Raw genomic sequence first — 22,748 nt, forward strand, 5'->3', positions numbered from 1 at the left:
GATAATACTTATATTTATTACTAACCGGAGAAGAGCCAAAGAGTGAGAAATAAAACAGTCTTAAAAACACCTTCCCCCCACCCCTCCTTCCTTCCATGTTCTCCCTCTTCCCCCCCAGCGATGCAGGGGGATGGGAATGGGGGTTGCAGTCAGTTGTTCTTTCTGCCGCTGCTCAGGGAGAGGAGTCCTTCCCCTGCTCCCGTGGGGTCCCTCCCACAGGAGACAGTCCTTGATGGGCCTCTCCAGTGTGAGTCCATCCCTCGGGCAGCAGCTCTTCCCAAACTGCTGTCCTGTGGGTCACTCCTCCATGGGGTGCAGTCCTTCATGCATCAGCTGTACTGATGTGGGTCCCCCACAGGGGCCACAAGTCCTAGGCAGGAAAAACCTGCTCCATTGTGGGCTTCCCTCTCCACGGGCCGCAGGTCTCTGGCTGGACCCTGCTGCATCTTGGGCCTCCTGCAGGGTCACAGCCTCCTTCATGCATCCACCTGCTCCAGCATGGGCTTCTCCATGGGCTGCAGGTGGGTCTCTGCACCCTGATGGTCCTCCATGGGCTGCAGGGGCACAGCTGCTCCACCATGGTCTGCACCACGGGCCGCAGGGGCCACAGCTCCGTCTGCTGTGGTCCAAAATGGGAAAAGGATCACGCAACAGCACAAAGGGCTTTGAGTGAAGTAGAAGGTTGCTCTGAGCTATCACATTTTATTCTTGTCAGGAACTCACTTATGTAGGGTAGGATGGGGAAGGTTCCAGAACTGGGGGTGGAGACACACCATATATGGAAAGGGTAGGAGGGGCTCAGGCCTTATTAGGGTATAGGGGAGGAGAAATGTCTAAATAAAGGCATTTAGGGGAGGAACAATACCAAATAACGAAATACTGCAATGCAGTAAATTCTAGCCAATCAGAAACAAGGAATAGAACATAAGGGAATAAACATATTAGAATTTGATAAAACTGGAGTACAAAGCTTTTCAAACCATGCATTAACAATTCTATAACTGTCCTTTGGTAAAGTTAGTTTCTCTTGTCCATAATGACGAGGTTTTAAGGCATCAGCAAGTGTCCACGTGCCTCTGTCATCTTTCGTACACTTCTCGCCATCTTTGGAACTTTTCCCAGTCTTCTCTTGTGCCCACTGCATCCTTCTGCACTGACCTGGGTGTCTATGTTGTTATTCCCATGTTCTCACTCCGCTCTTCCCTGGCTGGAATTTCTTCTGCACAACAATCTTTTGTTCTTAAATATGTTATCACAGAGGCATTACTATTACTTCTAATTGGCTCAGCCTTGGCCAGCGGCAGGAAGTCCATCCCGGAGCCGTCTGACATTGGCTCCACAGGACAGGGGAAGCTTCTAGCAGCTTCCAACAGAAGCCATCCCTGTAGCCTCTCCCTCCCCCCCCCCAAAAAAAAACCCAGCCACAGAAACCCACTACAGAAAGCAATTTTACATAAATTCGGAGTCTTTTTAAAAAATCTTGTTCAGGTTTTGCAACTCCTGAAATTTTCACTTTGTTCCTGGCTGTGAGTAAAGTTAATGATAATCTTTTCAACTCTTCAGGTGTTTAAAAACATTTAACAAAAGTATGTAGATTTTTGGTAAAGGAGCAAATGCAAATATTTAGGCCTAAATATTCCCACCAAATTTTAGGCACCCTGAAGAGGCTTAGGAGCATAACAAGAAAGCAATATTGCCAGAGGTGATTTGCATTCCTTACCATTACATATCTTTCTTCAGCCATTATAAAGGGAGCAGAGGTGGCCTCCTGTATAACTTGTGTGTCTCATGTTCCTGAAATTTAGTGGAACTAATCAGGGCTGTTGATGAAATTTATTTTTCATAATATATTGCCTTAAGATTTTGAAACATTCAGGAGAATACACTGAAAATTCATATGAACCTGTGTATTACTTTCGTTAAAAAAGTGCAGAGCTAATTTCATGGGTTTTGTAGGTACTGTATAGCTATCAAACAACAGAGCGAGCTGCTTTCCCTAAAGTGCAAAGGGCACTTAGTGGAAGTGACAGTATATGTTTTGTTCCTAATGCTTACGTGAAGCTGTGGAACAGCCTGATATATGTCAGAATAAAAGTTGTGGTTCCTTTATGATTTGAATCTTGGGATGTGGTACAGTGTTTGTTGTCCTTGTGTAGAAAGTTAAGATTATTTTAATATCTGTTCCAGCTGGAGTTATGGATCCTGATTTTTTGATTAATTTTCCCAAATTTAATTGAATTTAAATCACCTCTGCTGCTTTCCAGATTAAATTAAGAAATGTTCAATTCCTTTTATTAAAAGAAAAATATATAAATCCCAAAATAAAGCAAAAGTAGATTCTGCAAGAAGCAATATGGGCAGGGTACTCTTTCCTTTGAAATAACAGTCTCATCCTTTGAAAGAGACTTTCCAGAGGAATGCTGAAGACTGCTGTAAGACTTATCAATAAAACATGAATTTATTTTATTTTCCAGGTTTTTTATTTGTGCAAGGTTATTTTAAGTAGTGGTGGTAAAGATTTCTAAATTCTTTCTCTTGGCTGAAGTATGGTTGAAGAATTCAACTGCATTGTTCTTGCAGTTCTAGTTGCAGGCTTCTTCCAGTGCTATACTGATAGCACTTAACTACTGTACTTCAGCAGTATACAAAAAAAAAACCAATTAAATAACCAACAGCAGTTATTTCCAAAATACCCAAAATGTTCAGATTATGAACCTGCATTGCATCCAACAAAACAAACAAAAAAGGAATTATTTTTAAGGTAGATAGCTATTTGCAATTAAGGATGAGCACATATAGAGATGCTGAAGACTTGGTACAATAGTGTTACATTTGTAGTGGTTCTTTTCTATCCCGAAGTTTTAGTTGCTTTTCTCTCAACTGACTAGTAATACTTCAGCTACAGAATGAGTCATTTCATTGATTATTTCTTTTACGTGCCCTCTGTTAGGTAACTTACTGTTGAAGAATACAGACATACTATCAAATATCACTGCTAAGAAAGTTTGAGTGCATGAACATATGTATGTCTTTTGAGTGTTCACTGGTTCACATTTTAAGCTTTATCACTGTTATTAATCATTTGTATTGCACCAATGATGTTCAAAATGCAATTTTTGTGCTATATAGTTCCTATTCTTATTTTTATTAGTATTTTTACAATCATTCATTATAAGTTTTCTATTTCATTAAAGAAATGCTGCTTCATTTTCTTTTTTTTTTTTTTGTTGATGTACAAAATGCTATGTATATATCAAGAATAGTGAGCTGGGATTCAAACACTCCCGTAGCCAGACCTTGAATGGACATTCAAAATTAGTTTTTATCTCACAAAATACTATTGGTAGTTGAAGGTGATAGTAGGCAAGCTATTATGTGTTTTAATTCTTTTCAACCACTGCTTAGGAATAAAAGAAGAGAAAAATAAAATCACATGTTTCTCTGAGAGTGTAAACCTTTAAAGGTGAATTCCTAGAGGGGAAGTGAAAGGGGGTGAAAAAACAGGGAAGGGTACCACAAAAACAAAGATGTCTTTAAATCTTGTAGTATCTCTGAAGCAGAAATAAACAAAAAAATCATTCGTTTGGGCCTCACTTTGTTTTCTTAAAACCATCTTATATAAAAGCTTGAAAGTTGAGGACAGCTCACATTGCCTTCGTATTGTCTGAAATTACTCTTGAAGTATTTTTAGTTGCCAGTAAAAGGAGCAGTGGCAAGCTCCTTATGTGTTTTTTAAAATTGTTATGTAGTCATTAAAATTTCAGGGAGTTGAAGGCTGCTTGGGATGCATGCAGCATGGCAGGCTGCCTATCCCTTTAGTTGGTGAAGAAATTCAGGAGAACCCAGATCCTCCCCTTGCTGACGTCAGAGATAGCAAAATGGCCAGAGACTCGAGTGCAAATCTCATTTACAGTGAAGATGACCTATTATTCTAGGGTGACCACTGTTATTTTAAATGGGGAGAATTAGTTTTGTGACTCATAAAGGTTTCAGGCTTTTCCTTTATGTAAAAATGGTCAGAATGTTACATTGAAAACCACTCCTACAGCAAGGTTCATAAATAATAAATATTACCTCTTATTAATCCATATTTTAGCTTAAGTCTGGCTCATGGCAAGTTGCTTCCTCAGGGAATACGGGATTCTTTACAAGAGAAGGTGATGAGCCATAGTCCCCAAGGAATTAAATTGTGAAAACAATCTCAGTTTTGTACATACTAATATAGATCCGTTATTCCCTTTCCGCATCTATCACAACACATTCTAAATTGTGGCTGATCTTTTATGCAAATAGCTGTCTTATTAGACATCGGGCTGCATGTGCCAATGTCTCCATGGGTTTCTCAGGCGTTTGCTATCTAACCATCAAAGCAGTGGAAATAAATGATGATTACTGCATCCCTTTGAAGAACAAAGAGTTGAGGTTCTAAATGTGGGAGTCGGTGACACTGATCCATGTAGACAAATGCCAGTATCTCTGTGGCTCATATTAAGTCATAAAGAAATAAGTCATTAAGAAATAATTTTTGCCTGTGTTTTCTTCTTGTGTTTTATTGGCATTGCTAAAACTGCAAACATCTTTCACAGCTGATGTTTTGTTACAAAACATTAGTAACTATTGAAATTGCAAAAGGCAAGTCAAAACAGTCTCTAACAGTGGTGTAAAAAGGCCAAGAACTAGTTTTGCAGTGTAAAAATGTATCTGTTGTCTCCTCAATTAGCTGAAAGTTCAAATAGTTCTTTTATTAATTATTATGATGTGAACGTTATGTGCAAAATGCAGCTCAGTCTAGAGAATTTCTGGGAAGTGTAATAGAAAGAAAAAAAAACCCAACCCAGTGGATTACAGTTCACTGCTTATGTGTTTTACATAAAACAGGGAGTATTCTCTGATTTCGATGAAAGTAATGTATGGAAACATTAGAACACTGTAATTGAATTTTCAGTTCAGAATAAAAAAATAGTAGCAGTCTTCTGTACCTTGCTATTATTCCTGAATACATTTAAAAAAGGTTGCTGACTTTGGAACATCTAAGTTAATTCTATGCCCTGTGTCCCACATGTGAAATTAAGGAGCCTGGATTTGTTGCTTTTCATTAAATTCTAATAGTTACTATAGAATAGATAAATACAAAATAATAAACTTTGTGGTTTTAAAATGCACAAATAACTGGGCAAATCATTTCTGCAGCTATATTTTAAACCTTTTTTGAAGCTATGAAGGAAATAACGATGAATGTTTAAGCTTGGGATGCTGACAGTAGCCTATTCAGCAGTGCTGTGGCATGCTTTTTTGGTTCATGATTTGGCATCTCAGTGCCTTCAAGGGCTGCACTTCCCAGACAGCGTGCCTTGGCAGAGACTAGGGAAGCTTGTCTTGCTGTAACACGGCTGGTTATGCCTAACAGAAAAGTACAACTCTTGCAGATACTCTAAGGCCATATGTGCACAATCTGCAGATGGTTTATGGCTATCCAGGGTGATTCAGCCAAAGTTTGCCCTTCACATTGTGCTCGCCAAGGCTGGTTGGGAAAAGGCAGGGGTTGGCTGCTGTGCGTCTTTAGTGCTTGAACCACAAATCTGACACTTTAGGAAGATGTCAGTCCTCTCGTGAGTGCAGGTGTTGATGTTGGGACTTTTGTGTCATAGAGGCAGTCAGATGGTGGGGCTTATCATCACTGTGGTGTGTAATGTCTTCAGCCCAGTCAAACTGGTTCAGTCTCAGTGTTTTGAGCAATAAGCCAGTTATTTCTTAATTAGGGAAAAAGAGGTGAAATTAGCGTGTTTGTAGGATCTTTCTGTATCGTTTGAGTGGCAGCCTTGTAAGGGGATGAATACAAGACCATAAGGTTTTCCATGTTATAAGGTACATTGGAAATTTGCTAGAACACTATTCAGATGATGCTTTTTCAGATACATGGGTGGTGTGGGAGCACCATGTACCAAAAAGAGCATCTTTGGATGGATCAGAGTGCACTTCTCTGTGCAATCCTAGTGTCACCTGCTTGCACTGTGCAATACATGAGAAGCCCATTCAGGAGCTGGGATGGTTGTTATGTAAATGCACTGAAGATGATTTAAACTATCAATACCATGGCTGAGAGGTGTAAAATGGACACAGACCCAGCTCTCAGTTTTTGTTCTCCACTTTCTTTTGATTCACAGATATCTAGACCCCATGGCAGGAAGGTAGGAGAGTGTGGGGTTGCTGTGTTTTAGGTATCTGTTCCTCCCTTTTGCTCAAGGTGGCTGGAGGGATGTGTCTACAGGTGGGTTTCCCGAGCAATTACATCTGTGGGTGCACACATGCCTAGTCCTGCCTCTGACTCCTGTGTGTAGTGCCAATATGTTTGCCAATAATGGAAACAGCTCTCAATACTGCATTCACTCCCTGGTTTACTAAAGAAACAAATTATATAGGAATGTAATTCAGTGGTACCAAATGCGGAATTACAGTGCAATCAGTTTAAATCCTTTCTTTTTTCTTTATTTTTATTCAAACTAACAGGCATTATGTAATGTTAATAACCCATGCAATGGAGAAAAAGGTATGTTTAGAATGTATCTAATAGTCTTCAGAATAGTGATGATTAACTCCAGTGTCTCATTGTACTCTGGGAAGGTTTATGTCTTTGTGTATAATCATGTAAATGTTGCTTGTTACCATTTTTTCTGATATTATAAGTAATAGATTTTCTTAGTAATTTATTTAGGAATAATGTTGTGCTTTTGTGGTTTTTTGTTGTTGTTGTTTTTTCTAATGCAGTGATTTTTTGGATTGAAAACAATGGGTAGAAAAGATGCCTCTACATCAAGGACTCCTGTTGACCAGTACAGGAAACAGATAGGTAAGAGTTCAAAAGAAAAGTTTGTCTGCTTTAAAAAAAACTTTTTTTTTTTCAGTCAGACCAGCTACTTTAACTAAATGTATTACTCCTCTTCAGAAACTTAATTTTGCAAATGCTGTTGACTAATTCATTCAGTAAAACCTTTTATGAAGGCAGTGTTTTGAGTAACTTGATCAAGTTCATGCTCTGTGTTTGGAAATACTAGTGAAATACTGCAGTGAAGTGGCTTCACAATGTTTCTAAATTGTAGGAACTTTCCTTATTTTCCTGATTGTCTCTAATTTCAGATATGGGCATTTGTAACAAAATGCTCTTCCTCATTCATAACAATTTTTGAAACACTGAATGACACAGACCTTTACATTGTATAACTGCATTTATTCTCACATTAATGGAACACTTTAAACATGTTAATAATTTCTTTCCTTATGTCTTTTTCTGTCCTGTTGCATATGTAGGTTGCATATGTAGGTAACATGTATACAGAGTATGCACATGCGCACATGTACGCTCATATAGATACTTACATAGCAGGCTCAAATCCCTATTTCTTTGCTTAAATGCAAAGGTGACTTATTTTTGAAATCCATACATGAGGATTCTGTCTCTACGTGTTAAATAATATTATAAAGCAGTCACCGTATTTAAAAAGTGCATATATAAAATGAAGTGCCTTAGTCTATACTCAGTTATTTAAGTAAATTACTTTGTTTTACAGTTGCTAAGCACCCACATCTGTGTTTAAATATGCAGAAAATAGCAAGTGTCTGGGAAAAAAAAAAGTTGTTTACAATGTACATTCTTATGGTGAATGAGCTAGGGTTATGTGAATAATTTTATTTTTATCATGTCTCAATTTTTTTAGTGCTGCCTCATTATTTTAATATAACTGTTTTAGTGGTCTTTTCAACTTCCTGTGAAGTTGAAAGTAAGGGATTATTTTGTAGCTGTGAAATGGTCTATGTTTCTTAATCTTGGGCAGTTTGTGTGGCTGACTTCTTGGCTTATTCTCTGAGATAATTAGAAACATGGCTGAAAGCTTTTGAGTGCAGATAAAATGGAAAAATGTTTCAATACATGAGCTCTCTGCTTTTGTACGATTTAGATTTTTGTAGAAAACCTTGCAAGGAAACTGTTACCCAGTAGATGACACCACAAGTGTTTCACCCAAATGGGTTTGGTGAGAAATGGGAGCCCTGCAGCACGTTTTTGGGACAACTCATCCTGTGTAACTGGGTCATTTGAAAGAAGATGATTATATCAGCTCTCTGGCATTTTCTCCATGTCTGTTTCATCACAGTCACTTCTTTTTCAGCCATCTCCTTTAGGGTTGCTTTTTTTTTTTTTTCTTGTGAATGCTTTCAGGTGACCATGGTTAGAGTTGTTTATTGAAGTCCTCTGTAGGGTGGCAGAGTCTGGTGATCAGTGGGATCACTGGAGAGACCCGGAGGATGTAAAGCTGCATCTGGGACTCAAATAATTACCTCCTGCTCTTCCACAATGTAGTCTGTTTCTTGCGAATTGCTACCATGTGGCACAGTGGTTGGACATGTAACACCTGTGAGATACCAGGACTGATCAGATGTGCCTTGAGCAGGGGAGAGGACACTGTGCTTTAGCAAGGGGCTAAGAGTATTTGTATTGGGGCCAAGCACTCAGAGGGATCCTGTTATGTTGCTGACTCAACAGTTTTGGCCTGGCATGTTGTCTGAACAATTTGGCACCTTCCCTGTTATACAATGCAGCATCGTGATCCATTGGGTACTGCAAAATACAGTGGGGGCTCATAATAAGCTAATTTTGTTTAGATGCGACACATTGCTCTTAACTTGGCAAAAGCAAGTGTTAAAAATTATCAAGGGGAAGAATCTCTGCTGGCAGGCAAATAAACTACATAACTTAGTAGGTGTTTCTGTGATTGTAGTATACCGTAGAGGACAGAGAGCAAGAACTAAAATAGACTGTGCTCTGCCTGTGCTCTGCTGATGGTTGTTTCAGCTCCCACTCTGGTCATTCACTGATATAGCTATAGAGTTTGCCAATGCTGGAAAGCAGCCAGGCAGAAAGGGACCTGGGGGTACTAATTGACAGGAAGCTCAACATGAGCCAACAGTGTGCCCAGGTGGCCAAGAAGGCCAATGGGATCTTGTCCTGTATCAAAAATAGCGTGGCTAGCAGGAGCAGGGAAGTGATCCTCCCCCTGTACTCTGCGTTGGTGAGGCCACACCTTGAGTATTGTGTTCAGTTCTGGGCCCCTCAGTTCAGAAAGGATATTGAGGTGCTGGAGCAGGTCCAGAGAAGAGCAACAAGGCTCTTCTCTTCCCTTCTGGTGAAGGGACTGGAGCATAAGTCCTATGGGGAGAGGCTGAGGAAGCTGGGGTTGTTTAGCCTGGAGAAGAGGAGGCTCAGAGGTGACCTCATCACCGTGTATAACTACCTGAAGGGAAGTTCTAGCCAGGTGGGGGTTGGTCTCTTCTCTCAGGCACTCAGCAATAGGACAAGGGGGCACGGGCTTAAGCTCCGCCAGGGGAAATTTAAGTTGGATATCAGGAGAAAATTCTTTACAGAGAGAGTGATCAGGCATTGGAATGGGCTGCCCAGAGAGGTGGTGGATTCACCATCCCTGGAGATTTTTAAACGCAGATTGGACGTGGCACTGAGTGCCATGATCTAGTAAATGGACTGGATTTGGACCAAGGGTTGGACTCGATGATCTCGGAGGTCTTTTCCAACCCAATCGATTCTATGATTCTATGATTCTATAATGGAAATTATTTCTCTGAACTTAATGAATGTGAGAGGGAGAGTTTGAAAATTATGGATACTGTTTTATAGTTTAATGTTGCAGGTGTGTGAGTTTTATGTAAGCATTTTGGGCTAGCTTTAGGCTTGGTAGCTGAGCTTGATGGACTGATCCCTCTAGTCTCATTATGCCTTTAGGTGTATTATAGGACAAATAGGTGTACTATTGACAAATATGGTCCAATATTACCCTGACAAAGATGGAAATATTTCAGGTTTTTTATCATTACTTCTTGGTTTTTTGTTCTTATATAGTTTTGCATAAGTGGAAATAATTCATCTGTTTATCACAAGGTTGGCGAGGACCAAAGGAGATCATTTCGTCTAACCACCCTGCTCAAGCAGAGACACAAAGAGCTGATTGTCCAGAACAGAGTTCAGATGGCTCTCAAGTATCTCCAAAGAGGAAACTCCACAACCTCTCTTCCTATGTTTAACCATCCTCAGAGTAAAAGGTTTTTTTTTTAATGTGTTTCTGTTTGTGCCCATTGCCTCTAGTCCTGTGACAGGGCACCACTGAGAAGAGTCTGGCTCTGTCCTCCCTTCAGGTATTTATATACATTGATGAGGTCCCCCTTGAGCCTAGTCATCTCCTGGGTAAACAGCCCCAGATCTCACAGCCTTTTCTCATTGGAAAGATGCTCTAGATTCTTCATTTTAACTCCTCTTGATTCTTCTCAATCTGATTTTATTCCAATACTTATTAAAACTTATACAGAAAGAATTTAATTTCTTTCTTAAAATACGTTCATCCAATAAACTCTAGATTTGACAGCTTAGGTACTTTCAGGTACTTTTATAGGGATGCTTCAGAGTGAGGCTGTTCAACAGATGACTCCTCAGAATAAAGAATGCCCTAATGCTCGAGACTCATTTGTTTTGGAGATGGACATTTGATCACCCTTTTTGAGATAGGTTATATCTAGAAACAGTGAGCAAAATGAGGCTGCACAGGGCCTGTCTTTAAAAAAATTAACTTACCAAATGCATTTAAAGTTCAAAATGTATGCTTGGAGTGATTGCTATCCTTCCTTTCCAGGCATTTGGTATCTATGGATTATTGAAAATATTATGATAGATGCTAGCTGAACAGCTATCTCTTGCTGACTAATGGTGTGATGTTATTTTTTAGCTCACAATTTAATGTTTTCTAGCCTTGCTGGATAGAAGGTAACCAGATTGAAACGTTTTTCATACCTTTTTTTTTTGATGGAAAATGGCAGCCTTCAAGGAACAACATGTCACGAAGTCGTATCAACTTCAACACAATTTTCAGTTAGATGTTTAGTGGAGTAATTTGAAATAAAAGCAGATTTTTAATTTCATTTTGTTCCAAGCTTTCTGTTTTGTTCTGAGTTTCCATACGGCATGCCACATGTTTGCTCTGTGCCACAGTTCAAGTTCATGTTGATCACTTCAGTTCAGCCGTTTGCCTTTTCCTCTCCTCCATGAGAGGAGAGGTGTCTTGTTTGCCACTGTGCCGCTAGCAGTTGCTGTTTGCTTCAGTAGCATTTTCAGAGGATTCCCTCAGCACAGAGATTGATACTGCTCTTCTCTGTCAGCTGGCTTTCAGCCATCTCTCCTGCCACCAGCCAAAATTTGTCTGTAGTGCCACTTAAGCAAGTGCTCTGGTATCTGACAGTGGCATTGCCCGTTCAGTGGGGAGCAGAGGCAGTCTTTGAGTTACCACACCAAACTGGCACTGGCTTTGTGATGCCTGTCCCCAAATGGGACAGGAAACAACAGCAGCAACCTTCTCAAACTGGCTTAGGCTGTGCGTGGAGGAGGGAGGATGGCACTGAGGGAGTCTCTCCCCATTCAGATCTCCGTAACAGCCAAGGCTGTGAAAGAAGCATGAGCAAAAGTAATTTTAACACTTTTTATTTATCTCTCACTCACATACCCAAACATACACCTGCAGTGCAGCAGCAAGCAGGGCAGCTCCTCTGCAGAGCGTTTCCTTCTCCCTGCTGCTGTTTGTGCTGCTGTGTTTAATTTGCTGGAATCTGTGGAAAGGTGTGAGGCAGTATACATCCTTCTGCATTTATGCAGCTTTGCTCCACAAATGCTGTGAAAATAGCAACAGGTTTTGTACCATATTTGCTTTGTTTACTGTTATGTGTGCTTTAAGTTCCCAGAACAATTCCACATGTATATTTTCCATCCTTCTTCATCTGGTGTGTCGCTTGCTCGGCATGGAAGCCGCAGGATTTGTGGGTAGTGTTCATGACTCGTGTGATTGTGGGATCCTAAGCAGGCATACTGAGAGGATTATAGCATAACTAAAACCTGGTCTACACACCAGGAATAGACATACTTTTGGCTCCCATTACTATTGTGTTGCTGTAGCATAATTTTTCATGAGGAAGGGTTGTTTGCCAATCATTCAACCTTCAATTTGTAGACTCAAAGGTCTGCCTATTGTCTGCTCTGTATCTCCTGACTTGCCAGCTTGATCCTTTAGGAACTGGTGCTTATATAGGCATAACCCAGGGGTTCTCTGGAGTAAACTAAGCTACTCACATCCCCTGAAAGGAGTAAAAATTATGAATGAAAATACATTCTCTTTTTGTTTTGAAAGCACAGGGTGGTAGGCTGAGCATGATGACTCGGTGATGGAAGTGGTACTCATTGGCATCACATATGCAGAGCAGTGGAGTGGTAAAAGGGACTGGGTGGGAGTACTGAGACGCTGGCTGTATCAGCTCAGGAGGGGAGAGAGAACTGCCCACCTGAACTAACAGATAAAACTCTGTAGGTAAAGTCAGCCCTTTCTTAAAACTCCTTGGTGTGGAGACTGGTGACTTTTCCAGAAGAAAGACACCTCTTCCTAGTGCCAAGACTTATGGTCTTACTGTAGCCCTGATGAGATAGAGAAGAGCTTGGAGGCTAGTGGCAGCAAAAGCATCCCTGGAGTTCCCAACCCCAGCTACCAGCTGGAGCCCGGACCCGTTGTCTCCCTGTCTGTGGAGGGAAGCTTTTCTTGTGTCAGATTGCCATCTCCACTTACTCTACTGCTAAAAAAATTGTCTTTACTCTCTACTGCCTCACCTTTTCTCTGTTTTCTGTTATTGTTCGCCTTCTCTGTGTTTCTACAGAGTTAGTGTGCCTCCAAGTTTCTTATCCTGAATAGTGCCGTTACATACTCAGAATAAACTGGCCACTAACAGCCTTAATTTTCAGCTTAAAAAAAGGGAAGTGTTATATTTTGATAATTTCTTCTGAAATACATTGCATACTTTGAAGTGAAATGTGATTGTTTGTTTTGTTTTGGATCAGGAAATGCTTGTTATCAGCATGAAAATTTCAGATTTAATTTCTGAAACAACAGCAAGAGCAGCAAGAGTAAAAAGTGTTTGGACTGAATTTGTGCTGAAAATTTCAAAATTTCACCATCTGTCACAAAACAGGTGAAATTCTTCTCTGTGAAGAAAAGGCAACAGGACCAGAAGGCAGCATTTGCATCAAGATTGCTCTCCACTGTCACAAGCAAAGGTGTAGCAGGACTGATATCAATGGAAGAAAAATGATCCAGTCTATTTTTTTAATTAGTCAACTTTTTTCCCCCCGTATTTGATGTCGGTCACCTATTTACTGTGGGAAAGAAAGGGAGAGGAAAAGTACATAAACAAATACTGACTACTCTAAGTTGAGACAAAAAGGGGAGAGATCTCTCCTACTATTTATTTACAGTGTAAGAAAACCCCAAGAAATAAGCAGTTCCAATGTACAGAGGGTTTTTTTTGCATATGGAACATTACATTTGCTCTCTTGAATTTTTCTAATAAAAATCTACTATTAAGCACATAATAAAGAGAAGTAAAAAAAAAAACAAATCTTCCTTTTGCTATTATGTGTGACTGTTGGCAAGTTTTGGAATCTGAGTTTCATACTTCACAGTGATATGCCACTGATACCATGTGTAGTCTCTTTTTTTTTAGGAGGAGCTTTTATGAAGAATGCATTTTGGTATTACAAAAAGGGAACTAGGTCCTTTGGTCAGTGATTGCTTTTTGATTTTAATTTTATGCCAGTGGAATCACTTCTTGGAAACTAAAGCAGGAGCAGCTGAGGAAAACACTGCTGTGAAGTGAAGCCTAGTCTGGCTATACTAATTTAATCCACATTTTGTGACGATTGGGATGTTTTAAATATGTTCCGTGGAGACTGATGATGGATTTTAAGCATATACCGTTTGTGATCATGTATTTTTTAAGTCCAAAACGGTAAAGCTATATTTTATTGCCTTAGCTTAGAGCGTAAAAGGTGATGGTAGATCTGTATATGTACTTACGTTTGTGTGGATATTATTTAGTTTTCGTTTACTGGGCAGACATAGTCCCAGCTTGAGCAAGGATGGGAGGGAGGGGCAGCTGCAGAGCCAGGGTGTTGTGGGAATATGTACATATACCATAAAGAGAAGCTAAGGAGAAAGGTGGTGTATCTAAACCCTTGCCTCCCATCCCCTCTTCCACAGCAAAAGCTGAGTTTCTTTGAGCTTGTTTGATTATATTGCTTTTACTGTATGTTCATACTTCACTTGTTTAGTACTTTTATACCAATGGAGGCTCATAGTCTGCTCTTATTTTAATCTCATTAACAATATCACCATTTCACTCAGCGGAGTTGCTACAAATTTGTAATAGGTGTAAATGAGAGTGAAATTTGACATGTTTCCAGTTGGTGAATTGCATATTAGCCTGATGTTATTTCAAGAACTTGCAATTCCTGTAAGGTGTCCAGTGTCCATACCAGCTCTTGCAATGGTACATATTTGTGTGTGTACTTACTTTCATTTCTGCGGTCAAAAAAAATCAACCTAGAAAAAGCTCTTACAATCCTTTACAAAATACATAAAATTTTCACTATAGGCACATAAGCATGTGTATATTACATTCAGAGACAGAGCAGTTTAACATTTTTAGAAATCTTTCACCAGGCTTTGAAAATCTTAGCTCATATGTGAAAGCTGGACTTCACAGTACTTACTGTGAATATGTAAATTAACTTCAGACACCCATTTATAAAAAATCTTAGACATAATTTTTCTATGTATATAGTGTTCATATATATGCATTCTCTTCGTGTAGTGCAGGTGCTTATATTTGTAGGCAATATTGCATCAATATAAATGCAAGGAGCGTTGGGCACTGAACTACAAATATGATTTCCTCTCATTTCATCATAACAAAGCAATGGAGAAGGCATAAGAATGAAATGCCCAGTGCAGATGCATCTCTCAGGATGTGCTTGATAGATGCTTAAGTTGGACATAATTAATAGTTGTAACTGCAATTCTTTAGTTACAATGCTGTGAGATGTAGCACTAGTTTTTTGTTGATTTCAGTTAAGTTTTGTCCAGCCATTGTCCTACCATGGAGGATGGTGGTCTGTTAGCCTTCTGCTACTGTCTGGGCCAGCAGGAATAAAGGCAGCAGGGAGTCTGGCAAGCATTGCAGGGGTAGTGGTCTCAGAAGAAAGACATAGAATCACCTTGGATCAATTCAAGAGGTTTAACTGAAGAGATTGTTGTATTTCATGCTTCAGGATGTGGCCTGTGTGTTATGTAGTTCATCAGGCATTGCACCTTAGGGCTTTAAAAGAATGTGTTAGATCTCCGTGTTCAGGGTAATTATGACCATAGAAGAAGTCATCTGGTTTTTGTAATGAATTTGTTCACCTTTGTGATTGCTGTCATGCAGTCCATTAATTGAATGTTGTCATGGATCTCTGTAACTGAATTGTTTTAAAAATATTTTTTTTTAGTGGAAGCTCTTGCTTATATTATGCCTTATTTTGGAAGAAAGCTAGGAACTGGGAACATTGTGGTTTCTAGGGTCTTGAACTATTTATGGGATTGTCTGCTAGGTTCTACATATTACTTGCAGGCTTTTAAGTGTTGGATGAGAAAAAAAGTTACAGGGCAGAAGCAAAATGATATTAGGAAGCTCAAACTGCTAGAATGAAAATATGAAAAGGCAGTTGCTTGATTCGAATTACAGGTACAGAAGTCTCAAATATTGTGCAAATAGCTTTTGCTTTTACTTGATGGTAAAGGCTGATTAGAATAAGTACTATTGAAAGTATTCACAAATTCAAAGTTATTTTGAGATTTTTCATTTGTGTAGCAAATGAATCAGTACAGAAAAGCACCATGAAGTGAACAAAGAGCTCTACAATAAGTGGAATGTGGGAAAACAAATAATTTGCCCTGGTTTCAGTTAATAAATTTACAGATAATATAAGGCAAGTCACTAATATGTTGCTGAATCTTTGAAATACTTTACTTGAAATCTGGTCCTTGTCATTATCCCAGCTACACAGATACCCTATTTACCATGGGACTGAGCTATTGATGCTGTTCTACAATAACTCATATATTAAATAATACTATTTTCAAGAATTTTGACTGCCTGTTAAATAAGAAAGGTGGAAAAGCCTGCCTTTTCCTTCATTTATTTTCTGTGAATATCTTATCATTATCTGCGTATCTGCTGTAAGATTTGTAGCAATACTGATTGCAATATTTGATTTTTTATTAACAAGGTAACAGTAATTTTAGAATGCATGGTGTTTTTATTGTTAGAAATAATTTTCCTGTGATATTTTAACCAAATACCTGTGGGCAATTCATAAGACTTGGGGTTTGCATAATCTAGGGTATGATAGGTAAGAGGATGTGACACAGCTTGTCAGTAAATCACTTGCTCAGGTTCAGCCTGGGTGATAGTCATGGGAAGATGGTAACTGCCTGGCAGATGTTGGGTGGCATTTATGATGCGTTGTTTGTGCATTCAGTTCCTAGTGGAGAAGTGTTGAAAAACATCATTATTTGTTGGCAGTCAAAACAGAGAGGAGCTGGATAATGAACTAGCATATGGAGTGAAACAGTGTCTCAGCATTAGACATGGTCCCTTCAGCTCAAGGTTACAGCATACTGATGAGGTGTGCCCAGATTCACTGAAGCTGTTTTAAGTAAGTCTGAGCTCACAGGCTGCATTAAACCCCTCAGCTTTGAGCTTTTTGAGCGTAGAGCTCATGTTGACCTGTCTCGTAGCAGCGCTAATTAACTTGGCCATGATGCTCTGTATTATGGCAATGAATCTCCTGCTTGCACCTTGGCAGTTCCCATCACAGGCAGAATGAGTCTGCAACTGTCAGTTTAGACCTGGCCTGAGAGACCTTCGATCATTGTAAACTGGAGAGCTGGAAGAAGTTTTAAGTTAAAGTAGAATGCAAGTGAGGCCTCCTAGGAGTTTTGCAGGCACTGAGTGGGTATGTGTAAGAATCATCTCTACAGGCTTCTGTTCTAATAGGTGAAGGGTCTGAGTTTGGGCCGGTGATTTGTCTCTGCACTTGTAGGTTAAAGCAAGTGTAGCACTGCTTTCTGACAGAGAGGTCAGCTGGCATCGAATAACCTAGACCTACTATTAAACTCTTTTATCCCTAAAACCAAGCAGCTGCTTGCAAACTGCCTGTGGAAAATTGCTCCAGACAATTTTCAGTTCACTCTTGAGCCATGTGTAGAAAGTGTTTGGGAATAGGCTACAACTGTCAGGGACTTCTGTAACAATTGGAATGCACATACCACTGAATTCAAGTTTCTATTCTCATTGTCTAATATATTGGTGCAAAGTGACCTTTAGCAACACCTACCTCTCTCTACTTGTTCACCATGTCGCAGTGTATAGTATACCATCCTCTTGAGTGGTGCAGCTGTTTGTGTGCCATTTTGATCCAGCTCGAAGTAAAAGATGTGCTGGGCATTTTGCGAATTGAATGAATGCCCTGATTTGCTTCATCATCCAGCTGCATGCACAAACTGAGCTACTACACATCAAAGACAGGACAGAACACTGCAGGGACTGAAGTGTGTGGCTAAACTCAGACCAACAAGTGCCATAAGCCAGTATTGCTGTTCAACACATTGCAAAGCCAAGCTACACCTCAGCTGAGCCTAGGAAGAATCTTTATTCTGTAAAACATGCAGGTTGAACAGATTAGGAAGTGCAAGAAGGATTCGCTTCCTGTGTAGGTTTCCCTCAGCTTCTCAGAATAGGTTTTGATTTCAATTCAGTGGCCTCTGTAGGTCAGATGAGGCCTGCAGACTGAGTTACTTCATGCATAATAGCTACAATAGTTTAAATCCATGTATTTTTAGAGGTATTTTACACTGTCTGCAGTGAGCGATGATGTTGCCTTTGATACGTGTGGAAGGCACAACAAAACATGAATGCAGTTCTTTTTTTGGCACAGCCTTCTCCTTTATGTTCAGGTATAGTACACTGGTATTTTGCCTACTGAGCAGTGAAAAGAAATGGAGTGAAATGACTAGTGGGGTTATCCTTGAAGAAAATTCCCTGAAGAAAAGATAGACTGCAGTCCGCTCTGTCTTTTCTGGAATAGAAGAGGACTGTGCAAACTAGAATGAACTGCACAGGGAGAAACATTGAATAAATTGCAAACCAAATAGAAGTGAAGGTACAATCCTTAACATACTTCATAGTGTGAAGTGTCTCAGAAAATCATCCTGTTAAGTACAATACCAGATGGAAACGATTGGTAGAGTTACAAGAAAATCAGACTCACGTCTGTAACACAGGAGGCTCCGTGTATCTTCACAGGCAACTTGGAAAACCACAGACTTCATAGCATATATATTCCATGGAAGAACTTCTGTCCAAATAGCTTGATGGAAGAAGGAAATATGAGCCATTGTGTTTGTGTAGAGAAAAATTACCAAATTCTAACGAGTAATCGTCATGAAAAGGACAAAGAGGGAAGTGCTTTCATGTATTCTTCAGAGAGGGAGAATAAAACATTTTGACTATGACAAAAGCAGAAAAAATGTGCCCCACAGAGAGTTGTCTTCCCCATCTTATTTCTGTCACTGATGCAAAAAGAGAAATTAAAAGCAGAGTTAAATGTTATGTTTTTTGCTTTATTCAGCTACCTTTCAGGTAACTTTTAGTCTGAAAAGAAACACTTCCTACAGTCAAGAGACCATGAGTAGGAAGGCTGGATTTTCTGGTGGTGGAAATTTGGGACAGGTATCACACTACTGAATTTAGCATTTATTTCAGAGGCTTATCCTTGTAACTGGGAGCAAAATCCAATCCATAAGTGTGAAGTTGGAATGAATAGCATTTAGATAGAAGAGCTAATTATGTTTCTTCACAATTTGTTGGTTGTCTGTGATCAAAATAGTATCAAAGAACTACACACGTTGATGACCAGCTAGTTCACAACTAGCTAGTTCACAACCAGCTAGCTGATGTCAATTCATCAGCTGGAAATCTTAGAGGAAAAGTCCCCTTGTTTCCGTTGATCACTTCTGGTCATGAAAAAACTGTGCTTTATCCTTGCATGTGTTTAAAATAGTGATAAGAAATAATAGAGCCATTAAATAGGGCACTGGGGACAGTGAATTTGAAGTACTCAGTACTGCTTTGCTCATCCATGTTTGAGAAAGAGGAATTGAAAGAAATGCTGAAAGAACTACTAGGGTGACCAAGAAGAGCCTTGTTTAGCACAGCTGAACATGAATTAAGACAAATATGGTTCTTTTCGAATTTCCCAAGTTAACATTTGGGAAAGACAACAGTCCATGTGTATCCAGTCTGTAACTGCGTATAAATTGTCCACAGAGCAACATAATAGGAAATAGAAGGCAGTTTCTTAAGAAAATAGGAGATTGAGCTTCTTGAGTAATGTCCTACTGGTAGAACTAAAGACAAAAAACAACCCAAAAAACCCCAAATCCAAAGCTCTAACTTGTTTTCCAACTGATCATTGAAAACAATCAGTTTTAAAGAAAACAGGGTGATATATATGCCTTCCCTAGGAGAGCACTGGATTTCAGTAGTTCACCAAGTCCTTCCTAGTCATATGTTCCATATGGACAAAGTTTCACTGTGAAGTGGAACAGCTTTCTGAGATATTTATAGCTAGAAAATGCATTTGGAAGGATTACCATAACTTTCTTACTGAAGTTTTACTTGTGGAAAAATTAATACTGAGTATTTTTACCAAAATCAAGATTTCAGGAGAACTGAAAACATAATCTTGAATTTCACAGGCTTTTTCCTTTTTGTTGGAAAGAATATGAAGTTTGTGCTGAAAATCCATGCTGAAAAGCAGAGATGAGGGGAAAGGGGCACATTTTGATTAAACTTTGCTTTTCGGTGCCTGTGCTCTCAACACAGTGTGACAAAATTATCAAAACATTTCCACGGCATCATTTTTTTTAGTTTGTTTTGGGGATTTTTTAATAAATTGTTGAATGTACGTTTAGTGTTACTGCTTTTTTTGTTCTTTTTATTACAGAAGTCCAGTACTTAACAGTCTACTAGTAAGTATAATGTGCAGTTTCTCAGAGGATGCCCAGCTGTACATCTTTGACAGGACTTTCATGTGTTACCCCTTGGGTCTAGCTGTTGCAACATGTCCCACTGGTAGGAATAGGTTGTGACTCATGTATTTTGTGATCAAAAAATCTCAATAGGAAACTAAAAAATGGTTCTGTAAAACTAAATTAATACTTCTAGCAATTAGCACATCTCCAGGGAGGGATGGGAAAGAAAAATACATAGTGTCTGTGGGTTGACAAGGAACCTGGGAACGTATTTCATTCAGTAAGTAAATAGGAAGAGTTTGGAAACAGTTTACAGCAGGTACCAAAGGTGGTAGAACAAGAGCATGGTAATATGGTCTATCTCCACCTATCTATTTATATATGCAAAATCAGTAATTTCCCAAGAATTATTTGAACCTGGCTTATCACATTTTGAAAGAAATTCATGCAGATGTGTAGAAGAAAGCATTACTGAAATCTTCACCATGGAATTGCTTGGATCTTGGAAGTGCACACCAGTATGGGGGACACTGAAAGGGCTTTGTTCTCAGTAAATCTTGGAATAGGTTGATATATTAGTTTAGAGTGGGTGTGGTGGGTTGACCTTGGCTGGATGCTGGGTGCCCACCCCAGCCACTCTTTCACTCCCCTTCCCAGCTGGACAGGGGAGACAGTAAGATCGAAAACAACTTGTGGGGCGGGATAAGGCAGTTTATTAAAGCAAAAGCAAAGCAAAAGCTTGGCGCATGCAAAAGAAAAGCGAAAGATAACAAGGTTTATTCTCTGCTTCCCATCAGTAGCAATATCTGGCAACTTCCCAGGAAGAAGGGCTTCAGCAACATGTAATGGTTCCTTATCATTCATTGGAGACAATGAATGCCTGCTTTCCTGCTCCTTTCCTTAGCTTTTATATCTGAGCTGACATCATATGGTATGGAATATCCTTTTGGTTAGTTTGGGTCAGCTTGGGTCCGGTCCCAGAAGGAATGTTACCGTGCTGATGCTGTGTTCAGCAGTAGCCAAAACACTGGTGTGTTATCAACACCCTTCTAGCTACCAATGCAAAGCACAGCACTGTGAGGGCTGCTGTGGGGAAATGAACTCCACCTTAGCCAGACCCAATACAGTGGGTTATAGCTGAGTAAACACCTGGAGTGGAAAGTGAGGAAGGCACATGTATTTCTGTGGATCATTGGTCACTAACGTATCACATTCATGTATCAGCTAAGGCTGCTATTTGATCATGGCATGGGATGCTGGCCTCAGAGAAGAATGGGGTAACATTATTGCCATGCGTTGCCTCATCAAATCTCTGCACTTTTCCTAACCCAAAAGAAGGAAGACTGTTACCTAGGACTGCATGTTGGTGAATCAAAACTTGAATGTCTTGTCCAAGATCATACCCAAAACATGTGGCTGAGAGAGGAAAATATACTCTTGTCTTCATCTATTACCCCAACCATAAATGCATTTCTCATCTTCCACGGGTCCCTTGCCTCATTTATGACACATACAGCTTGAATGATCTGTCTTACTGTCCATATTTACACAGCTCCTGAAAGAGGAAGGGGCTTTTGAGCAGCATACCTTATCATAAAATGATAAAAATACATAAAACTCTGTATTCTGGTATATATGTTAGAGCAGACAACTTTATTCCTTGACTTTTCAGTGTCTGCCTTTGAACTTGCCAGTATCTGTACTAAAAACACAGGTGGGTGCCTAAAGACTCTTCTTATGGCATTTCTATGAAGAAAATAAAAACTAAAGCACCAGCACATCACCGAGTGAGTCCATTTGCTGCACTATAGCCTTTTTATCATAAGAAAAAAAATTACTGATGGCTTTAAACTGAAAGAGGCAGGTATAGATTAGATATTAGGAAGAAATTCTTCACTATGAGAGGGGTGAGACACTGAAACAAGTTCTCAGAGAAGCTGTGAGTGCCCCATCCCTGGAAGTGTTCAAGGCTAGGTTGGACGAAGCTTTGAGCAACCTGGTTGAATGCCCCTGCTCAAGGCAGGGGACATTGGAACTAGATGATCTGTAAGGTCCCTTCCAACTCAAACCATTCCATGCTTCCATGATTAAAACATGAACATTAAATTAGCATTGTAATTCAGCCACACCTTTGGATTTTGCAGCAAAAGAACTTGATGTAAATTTCCACTGTGTGCATGTTTCACTCAAATGTTAGTTGCAGTAATACTGTTTTAATAATTTAGTCTCTTCTATTCTACATATGCAAAATCCCTTTGCTAAATTTTTAGAACCTGGCATAATGAGATTCACTGGCTTTTTCTTGGATCTAGGAAAAGCATGTCTGTCACAAGGACTGTGTTGTTACTGAAAGTGAAGTTGTGTCTCTTTTCTTCTGAGGAATGGAGCTGTAGAAAAACAGGCCATAGGGAGGGTGTGTGGCTTTTTGGTGGTGGTGTTCTGTGTTTCTATATCTATTTATCTATCTATGAAATGAGACAGTCAGAAAAATTTTTCACTCCAAACGTGAGACAAACTTCTTGTTGTGAGGAACTGAAAAATGACTGAAAAAACCCTGCGTTCTTCACTCTGCATGTTATGTTTAATAAATGTGTCCTTTCTGGTATGGTTAAAGAACAGAATCAATCAGATTGAGAAATGTCAATAGAGGACCATTCAGAGAGTTTACAAATAAAGTCTGTCATCTGTGCTGAGCAATGCCTGTCCTGTCTGCTCGGAGCCCACCACCACGGGAGGTGGGGGGTT

The 22,748-nt window shown here is 39.6% G+C and overlaps 1 protein-coding gene across 1 annotated transcript in view; it reads left to right on the top strand.

Moving 5' to 3' along the window:
• The window catches only part of TRIQK (triple QxxK/R motif containing), a 64,996-nt gene that overhangs the window by 12,692 nt on the left and 29,556 nt on the right, over window positions 1–22,748 (top strand). Inside the window, exon 2 of the mRNA XM_064648990.1 lies at window positions 6,766–6,847. Coding sequence (XP_064505060.1) covers window positions 6,787–6,847 — 61 coding nt within the window. The 5' untranslated portion in view covers window positions 6,766–6,786. The remainder of the gene's footprint in view (window positions 1–6,765; window positions 6,848–22,748) is intronic.

This window comes from Pseudopipra pipra, chromosome 1 (assembly GCF_036250125.1).
Source record: "Pseudopipra pipra isolate bDixPip1 chromosome 1, bDixPip1.hap1, whole genome shotgun sequence".
Classification (NCBI taxonomy): domain Eukaryota; kingdom Metazoa; phylum Chordata; class Aves; order Passeriformes; family Pipridae; genus Pseudopipra; species Pseudopipra pipra.